Genomic DNA, 10,107 nt, shown 5'->3' with positions numbered 1-10,107 from the left:
GGCTAATGTGGATTTGAGCCTATATTGGCCCAGAGAAAATATGGCAAATGTGGCTCAGTTACCCTAAATCAAGTGTGGGCCACTTTTGCCAAATATTTGGCACATTTAGCTCTGGCTAATGTGGTTGTGAGCCTAAAGCGCCCCAGAGAAGATATGGCAAATGTGGCCCAGTGCTCTTAAAACATATGTGGGTCACATAGACTAAAGTCACCATCATGGAGAAAAGTGTTTGCTTTAGTTGGGATCATAGCCCTGAACCTCTTAATATAAATTTTCTTTTAAGCTGCTGTAACTTTTAAGAACTTTGCTTGAAAAATTTATTCATTACAGCAAACAAGCCAAGTTAAAAAAAAATAAAAAAAATAAAAAAAATGAAGTGAGGCACAACCTATGATGAAATAATATAATTCATTGATGTTAACCAATGTTTAATACATTATTAAAAATAACGTAATAACATGCTTGCACATGCCACAGAATTATGAAGGTTTATAAGCTTAAAAAAATCCATGGTTCAGCTTTGCTCACAGAGACATCAATAATCAGAGCATGAACCTCAACAACGGTGACAATTAACAAAATGAACAAAACTCACAAACAGGTTTCTAAAAGTGACAAAAGCAACAACGTCAACATAAACAGCAAAATCAAATAATGAAAACTGGAGCATCAATAAGCTTAATAATGTATTCATACTGCAATGCATGCTGGGATTTTTGGATTTTTTTTGCCACACCCAGCAAGTGTAAGTTGTAGGCCAGATCTGGTCCAGAATAAAAGCAAATTGTGGCCCAGAATAGGGTCAGTTCTGTTTCATTTGCTTGAATTCTGGCTAATATGTGGTATTGCTTTGGCTTATTTGTGGCCCAGATCTCACAAACAGAAGCGGACCACCCTAGAGCCATCATACCATTCAGATGTAAGTGTCTGGTGTGGGCTGGATCTGGGCCAGAATAAAAGCAAACTGAGGCCCAGAATAGGGTCAGCTCTGGTTCATTTGCTTGAATTCTGGCTTGAAAGTGATATTGCTATGGCTTAATTGTGGTCCAGATCTGGCAAACAGGAGCGGACCGCCCAAGTGCCATCATTCCATGCGGTATGTGGGTCGGATTTAAGCCACATGAATTTTGCTAGCAGGGTTGTCTCTGCAGAAATCCATCAGTTGTCGTCAGTTCTGGACCCACAAACTCATCCCATAGGACAGCTAAGTACAATTACAAAAAGTTGCCATGAATGTCAAACTGATTGAATTTTTAAGAAATGTATACAATCCACAAACACTGACACAGCAATTTCTTATTGCTGTCTAAACCACAAGTGCACACACACACATAAGGCCTATTTGTTTTTCCTACTGAGTAATTCAATGGTTCAAGTTTTTTTCTCTTTGTGTGAAGCTGATATTTTAGTTTTTATCAGTTTTAGTTGCGTTCATACTCTCTTTAGTCTAGTCAGGTTATAGTCTATTTTAGAATCATCAATGACTATTTTCATCTAGCTTTAGTCGACGAAAACTGATGACATTTTAGTCTACAAAATTGATGACAATGTTTTAGTCTATGAAAATTGCATTTTAGTCTCTTTTCAGTAATGCGATTCTATTTAACCCATTCAATACAAAATAAGTACCTGTTAGTTGAGACAAACCCATTTCAAACAAATACTACGGTTGTAACAACGTAAGTCTTTATATGGGTTATAACCTGTCCTAAACTAATGCACAGCTACCATTTGTGCAATTTGTAAGGCAAAAAAGCAACTATATTTTTAGATGGGATTTTTGTGTGATAGCTAGATGTCACATAACTGAAAATCTTTAATAAATGATGTCCTTCATTTTGACAGGTCCAACCTTACAATGTTTCTGTGGTTGTAATGCTTTTAGAGTCAATAAAAAACCCACAATAATACCATTCTAAACCGAAAACATTGACAGCACAGAACCTGTTTGAGTGGTTTGCTTTCACTATTGATTTTTTCATGAAGCACACTTTTACCAGTGTAAAAAATGACAATGACATAACAGCTCAAATTGGTAAGTTAACAACATATAAAAGTTGGAATGCTGAACAATAAAGCTTGGAACTGATTAACGTGACTTCTTTAACCTACTCTCATATCACTATCAATTCTGGTCCATCCATTTTTGTCTGAAGTCAAACTGTGCCAAGTAACATTGCAGCATTGTAACAATGTTTTCCAAACAAACTAGTTGATTTACAGGAATGAAGCACTTGTCATACGGGAACAATTGCTGAAGAAACCAGTTTAATCTGGTGCTCAACATGCATGTAACAATGTTGTTCTGAACACAGCAGTCTATTCTCAGTAAGGAAACACTTGTCATACAGGAAAAATAGCAGAAGTAACAGGTTTCATCTGGTGTTTGACATCTATTGAAATGCAGCTTTATGCCCATGCTTCGATATAAATCAACAATACCTGAGAGGGAAGGGGTCAACCAGATTTCAGCTGGGGCTTCTAAATCCGCCAGTGTTATAGAGCATAAAACTTGAAGGTTACCGGTATACTATTCATCAGAAAATATATAAAATACATTTATTTTATTTTAACCTTTAGGTTGTTGTGCCCTTCTGTTGGCTGGAAGAGCTAGTTAATGGTGGTCTATAAAGACTAGGGGACTGGGCACAAGGTGGTGATTTAAATGGTAAGAACAGACCAAATATAGAGTTAGATTCAAGAAAGTGTTTATAGTCATATGCACAGTTTAATACAAATACATATATTAATGTATATTAAACATATATTAATTAACAAAATAGACGCAAAACGGACAGTCCATTGTTACAGACTCCTGTCAGCTGATAAGGAGTCTGATGGCTGACGGAAGAAAAAATAAAGCTATAAATATTGAAAATTAAACAGAATTAAAGGTAGAAACAGAAAGAAGGTGCCGAGAGGACTGAAATAGTAGTGATTATCCTTAACAAAACAAGGCAGGTTAAACTGAAAGGCACACACAAATAAAAATAAAACACCACACAAGTTGTGCAGTTGCTAGTTTGCCAAAAAGGTGGCAGCTTTTAACACTGCAGTGTACCTGTACATATACTGTAATGAAGCCCTCAAAAATAGGTGACTTGAAAATATTAAGCAGTGTTAAATATATTTATTTATACCTGTTAATGCACGTTTCTGTCATCACTTTACTTGGGGGGCACATTATCATTAACTCATTCTTAACTACTCACGAACTTGATGCACATCCATCTATTGCATGTTTACATTGAAACGCTAAAGAAAAGTGTTCCGTCTTTATCATGAGTAGTTCAGAATGAGTTAATGACAATGTGCTCCAACAAGTAAAGTGGTGACAAACATATGTTAATACAAGTTCAAGTTGATTAAACTTAACTTAAAGTGTTGAATAATACATGTTGAATACAATAACTAAACAAGTACAAACAAGTAATCAAGGTAGCCTTAATTCACACATGAACTAATGTTGTTTTTAATGTTATTTTATGATTAGCGCATACCTAAACTCATCATTAGATCATAATAATGTAATGCTAAGTTTACATATTAGTATATCATTATTCATGCACTGTTACTCTAGTGTTATCATTTACACCAGATAAGAATATAAATGTTTTTAGAGATAGATGCTATTTACATCGAGCACATGTAAATATAAACGTAAGTTACAATATGGTCAGATAACAATTACAAGCCAAAATCAAACAAAAAGTGCTCAGGAGTAGCTTAAATAATGTGTCGGTGGTTTTGGGGCAAGGGATTCATCAGAAAAGAAAGCAAAAATCAGTCCAAGGCATTTGAAAAATGTGGAAAAAATATTAAAAAGCCTTAACTCACATGACGAATCTTTTTTTTTTTTTTTTTTTTTTAAACATACGTGTTTCGGCAAAGAGCTGCTTTCAACATTGACCAGGTGTGTCAGGAGTTTCTTTTGAATGCTACGGTCTCATGACTTATTAGAATATCTAAACATAAATCCTAAAATAATATATTAAACAAGGTGAACTCAACAAAAATATACAACGAAACTACAACAAACTATATTGATAGACAAATACACAAGTATAGTGTACAAATTGTACAAAATTATAAGTTGTTTGAAAATTGTAGTCTTTTCTTAGCAATATGCTGTATTTGTATTAGACATTTAGTGTCCTGTTGTTAGAAATAAAGAATTCTTTGTGTTTATGGTTTTAACTAAATAAATAGTAATGTCATAATGCCTATTGTTTATTACCTAAACTGGTTCAGTGATAAACATAAACCCCATCCACAATCCAATACCACACCCTATAAATAAGAGATGCAGTTCTGAAAGAGAAAAGCACTTCTACACAGCACACCAGATGATCATGGAGTCAAGAGCCTTCATTCTGCTGATGCTCTGCTGTTGTATGAATTTCTGCAACCTTTCTCCACTCATTCGTCCCAGCAATGGACTCAATGAGTGTCATAAAAACTCAAATTTGGTTGCCCTGGAGGTTCTACCAGGTGGAGGTTGGGATAACCTGCGCAACATAGACATGGGTCGAGTGATGAATCTGAGCTATTCCCAGTGTCAGACCACAGAAGATGGAGTCTATCTCATTCCAGATGAAGTCTTTGTTATTCCACAGAAAGAAAACACAGTGGAAACAAACTCTGAGATGATCATGTCATGGCTAGACCAGAAAAGCTCAACTTCAAGCTCCATTAATGCTGATGTTTCCTTCTTCTCGTGGCTCAATGGAAAATTCTCCAGAGAACATCAGCGTATAAAAACCCACCAAGTTAAAGAGAGTTCTGTAACATCACGAGTTCAAGTAAGTCTTAACGATATCTTTACAAAAGAAATCTACTTGCATATCTTTAATTACAAAAAGTCAGAAATTATCATACATAAACAATTTAACTTCAACATTTTATAATAGGGAAATTATTTTGCATAATCATTTTCATATGTTAAATGTCAGAATACATATATGTAATAATGTTTGCCCAACTTCACCATAACATTTTGATTTATTTATTTATTTATTTTTTCAGGTACGTAATCGTCTCTACACGGTAAAGGCGTATCCTAATTTCCCTTTGGACTCCCGCTTTGCTCAACAAGTAGAGGAAATTGCAGATGCTATTACAAACGATCAAACACGTTTAGCAACTTACCTGTCAGAGAAACTCATACTTGATTACGGCACTCATGTCATCACAAGTGTTGAAGCTGGTGCCAGTTTGGTGCAAGAGGATTATTTAAAAATGTCTTATATCCTGAAGAATCAGTTAGACTTGTCTTCCGTTTCTGCATCAGCCGGCTTTAACTTCTTTGACAAAGTTAAATTAGATCCTAGCTACAATGGAGGTCAAAAAACCTCTCTAAACAGCAGTTATCAGGGTAACATCACATACTCTTTAATTCAGAGCCATGGAGGAGCTTTATTCTACCCAGGCATGACTCTGCAGAAGTGGCAGGAAAGTACGCTCAATAATCTGGTGGCAATTGACCGTTCTGGGCTGCCGCTGCACTATTTTCTTAATCCATCAACATTTCCAGACATCTCAGAGGCTCTAGTACGCAAGTTAGCCTTGTCTGTTTCTCAGGCCGCAGAGCAATACTATAAAGTGAACACCATTCCCGGTTGTGTAAATGTAGATTCCAAAAACTTCAACTTCCAGGCAAATGTAGATGATGTCTCATGTGAGGGTCCGATCACCAATCTTAGCTTTGGTGGCATGTACCAACAATGCACTCCATTGACAATAGATGGAAGCACCATCTGTGATGAAATGGCACAGAAAAACCCAGCCACCGGTGGTTATTCTTGCTCTCAGAAGTACAACACCACCCTATTACGTTCAGAGATAATAGAGAGAGGTTATACTCGTTACGAATGCCAAGACAACTGCCGTTCCTGTGGATTCTTAGGGTGGTCTACTTGTTGTTCCCAAACATGTAACAATGTTAACTACATCCGCCGTGCTAAAGTGGACACTCTCTGGTGTTACTCCACTCAGAAAATTCCTGAGTATTCTGGATATATTTTTGGAGGTCTGTATGGACCATCGATGCAAAATCCATTTACCAGATCTTATACGTGTCCTCCAAATTTCTTTGTCCAACCAATTCTATCTAGAGCAATAATGGTTTGTTTGAGCAATGATTATGTCAAAGCAACAAAATCAGCTGTGCCTTTTGGTGGCTTCTTCAGCTGTCAATCTGGCAACCCCCTCTCAAATGGTGAATCTCGTTGTCCGCCTCAGTTCAGTCAACATCTCGCTGCAATCAGTGATGGTTGTCAGGTGTTGTACTGTGTTCAGTCTGGTGTATTCAGTGGTGGTCAGTTAAAACCGGTCCTCCTTCCACCATATACAAGCCCACCACTGGTTGGTATGACTGTGACAAACTCTGTGGTTGTAATGACAGATCTTAATGGTTCTTTGGTGGGAGTTGGACAATCAAGAATGTGGCAACCGGCAAATCCTGTTGAAATTAATCAAATGTTTGTGCGGTCTGGAGGGAAAAATGCTGGTGTAACTTATGGCCTGATACTCCTGATTGCTCTTTTGGTGTCAGGATCAGTTGTTTTCACAACCTGAGACTCACTGTGGACAATCAAGAAAGGTCATTACAACAATATAATCCATAATTTTAATCAGAATTGTAATCAAATTAGGCAATGATTGAATGGTGGGTATTAAGGTCCTTTTTAGTACAAATTCTTGCCATGAATAACACTACTTTAATTATAGTAGCATTAGTGTATATATATATATATATATATATATATATATATATATATATATATATATATATATATATATATATATATATATATATAAATATATATATATATATATATATATATATATATATATATATATAAATATATATATATATATATGATAGTCTAATATTTTAGCTCTACCAATGGCATATACAGTACATCAACTAATCTTCAAAAAATTGTCACAATAAAATGCTTTCCTTACTTTACATTGAACTAAACATTGTATTGATTTTAACCTGTTTGTTGTGTGAATGATATGCACTGCTGTTCTTGATTTGTCTTTATAAAATCATAATAAAAATGTTTGCTTTCACTTTTTTTTTTAAAAACGTTTCCTTGTCATCACTTCAGAAATGTAAATGACTAAAATGTAAATGACACTGAAGTCATTGTTCAGTATGTACTGTGGTATCTACTGCAACAAATCTCCATTGCTTTCTTTTTCTGTTTATTATGAACAAACAGAAGTGTTGTCACAATCAGCTACAAAGCCTGAAGAGCTTCTTGTGATAGAAAAGTACAAAACAATTACAATAAAGAAAAATTAATCTTTATAATTGGAAAACTGTGCATCAAATTTTCAAAGATTTACTCTAATCTGTTGACTGATTTTTTTTTATGCCTGGTGGGGGACAAATAATGCCAGAAGAAATCCTGATGATCTCCAAGACTTTTGCGAAAATACTCTGTGGACTGAGATCAAAATTTATTTACTTTTTGGATGGTGTGTTTCCCATGTTGGTAGTGTGATGGTCTGAGGCCGTTTTGCTGCTTTAGGGCCTGAAAGAATTTCTGTGATTAAACCATACATGACAAGGCTCACTTCATAAATGAAACCATAAATTCTGCTGTGTACCACAATATGTGGAGCCAACAATCCCAGGTGTCTGTTAGTGACCTCAAGCTGAAGTGAACTTGGGTTCACAGCAGGATGCAGAATGATCCAAAGCACACCAGCAATAGCATTTCTGAACGGCTGAAGAACAACAAAATGAAGACTTGAGTGCCCGAGTCAAAGTCCTGACCCTAAAAATGCAGTTCATGCTCGAAAACCCACCATGTTGCTGAATTGCAACAACTCTGCAAAGATGAGCAGGCAATAATTCCTCCACAGTGCTGTAAGAGACTCATTGCAAGTTTTCAAAAAATGCTTGATTGCAGTTGTTGCTGCTAAGCGTGGCCCAACCAGTTATTAGGTTCAGAGGGAAACACTTTTCCCACACAAAATACAATAGCTTTGTACTTTGTTTACCCTTAATAATAAAAACCTTTATTTCAAATTTGTCTATTTGTATTATCTTAGACTAATATATTTAAATTTGTTTGATAAACAGCCAACTGAATACTAAAAATGCGGTGCACTTTAAATATTTTTTTTTAATTAGGATAGTCACTGAGGTCTCTTTTTAGTATTAATTAGGGATTTAGTAATAGTAAAAGAGCATTAAAGCATTAATACATCTATTCTAAAGCACAGTAAAGTAGAAAAAATGTCTGGACATTTCTGGAAAACTTAAAAAAAAAAAAAAAAAAACTTGAGCATTTTTTAGTCAATAAAGAAAAAAATATTATTTATTTTGTAATAAATCAAACGGTTGACTAATCCTGTGATCTTCTACTGCACACTGGTCCTATATGTAAGACCATTTAAACATTTTTCTCAATTGGATAGACAATCATGCTAATACAATTTTTATTCGTTTGAATCAAACTGGTGCACAATTACAGTACATCCGGAAAGAATTTATGGCACTTCACTTTTTCCACATTTTTTTTACAGTCTTATTCCAAAATGGATTAAATTCATTTATTTTCTCAAAATTCTACACACAATATCCCATAAAGACAATGTGGAAAAAAAGAAATTTTGAAATTGTTGTAAATTTAATAAAAATAAAAAAGCTGAAAAAAATAAAAATAAAAATCACAAGTACATAAGTATTCACAGCCTTTGCTCAATAGTTTGTTGATGCACCTTTGGCAGCAATTACAGCCTCAAGTCAATTTGAATATGATGCCACATGCTTGGCACACCCATCTTTGGGAATTTTTGCCCATTCCTCTTTGCATTACCTCTCAAGCTCTATTAGGTTGGATGGGAAGCGACGATGTACAGCCATTTTCAGATTTTCAGAGTTGTTGTGAAGCCACTCCATTCTTATTTTGGTGGTGTGCTTTGGGTTAGTGTCCTGCTGGAAGATACACCGTCACCCCATTCTGAGGTCAAGAGCACTCTGAAGCAGGTTTTCAGGCAGGATGTCTCTGTACACTGCAGCATTCATCTTTCCCTCTATCCTGACTAGTCTTCCAGTTCCTGCTGCTAAAAAAACATCCCCACAGCATGATGTTGCCAGGCTGTGATGGTATTAGCCTGGTGATGAGCGATGCCTGGTTTTCTATAAACGTAACACCTTGCATTCACTCCAAAGAGTTCAATTTTAATCTTCTGAATACTTAGTCTTCAATTTTAGCAATCATACCAGAGAATTTAGTTTCTTAAGGTCTTAGAGTGCTTCAGATGCCTTTTGGCAAATTCCAGGTGGGGAATGACCTCTGTCTGGCCACTCTACCATACAGGCCTGATTGGTGGATTGCTGCACAGATGGTTGTCCTTCTGTAAGGTTCTCCTCTCTCCACAGAAGAACGCTGGAGCTCAGACAGAGTGACCATGCGGTTATTGATCACCTCCCTGACAAAGGTACTTCTCCCTCGATCACTCAGCTTGGATGACCGAACAGCTCTGGGAAGAGTCCTGGTAGTTCCAAACATCTTCCACTTACTGATGATGGAAGCCACTGTGCTCATTGGAACTTTCAGAGCAGCAGAAATTTTTTTGTAACTTTCCCCAGCCTTGAGCCTCGAGACAATCCTTGGTTTGTGTTTTGACATGCACCGTCAACCCTGGGACCTTATATCGGAAGGTGAATGTCATTTCAAATCATGTCCAATCAACAATTTACCACAGACAAACTCCAATTAAGCTGCTGAAACATCTCAATAATGATCCGTGTAAACAGAATGTACCAGAGCACAATTTAGAGCTTCACAGCAAAGGCTGTGAATATTTATGTACATGTAATTTTACATTTTTAAATTTTTTTTAAAATTTGCAACAATTAAAACTAAAACAATTACTTTTTTCACATTGTCATTATGAGGTAATGTGTGTAGAATTGAGGAAATCAATTAATTTAATCCATGTTGAAATAAGGCTGTAACATAAAAAATGTGGAAAAAGTTATGCGCTATGAATACTTTCTGGATGCAATGCCAAGGGCCACAGTGCTAATCCATCAGCCTTGATTAATCAAATTATTAATTATTTATAAAGATTAATCAA

The 10,107-nt window shown here is 35.8% G+C and overlaps 1 protein-coding gene across 1 annotated transcript; it reads left to right on the top strand.

Annotated features, from left to right (window-relative positions):
• The first annotated feature begins 4,352 nt into the window (after positions 1–4,352).
• mpeg1.3 (macrophage expressed 1, tandem duplicate 3) lies at positions 4,353–6,576 on the top strand. Its single transcript, NM_001123310.1, has 2 exons — positions 4,353–4,802; positions 5,026–6,576. Exons 1-2 carry the CDS (start codon positions 4,353–4,355, stop codon positions 6,574–6,576), a joined length of 2,001 nt encoding a protein of 666 aa, NP_001116782.1.
• The last annotated feature ends 3,531 nt before the right edge of the window (positions 6,577–10,107 follow it).

This window comes from Danio rerio, chromosome 8 (assembly GCF_049306965.1).
Source record: "Danio rerio strain Tuebingen ecotype United States chromosome 8, GRCz12tu, whole genome shotgun sequence".
Classification (NCBI taxonomy): Eukaryota; Metazoa; Chordata; class Actinopteri; order Cypriniformes; family Danionidae; genus Danio; species Danio rerio.
This window is presented reverse-complemented; position numbering and strand designations above follow the sequence as displayed.

Excerpts from the sequence above, each read along its gene's own strand:
- mpeg1.3 (NM_001123310.1), top strand. The coding sequence starts at position 4,353 with ATGGAGTCAAGAGCCTTCATTCTGCTGATGCTCTGCTGTTGTATGAAT. Across the intron at positions 4,803-5,025 it reads CTGTAACATCACGAGTTCAA|GTACGTAATCGTCTCTACAC; the intron begins GTAAGTCTTAAC and ends TTATTTTTTCAG.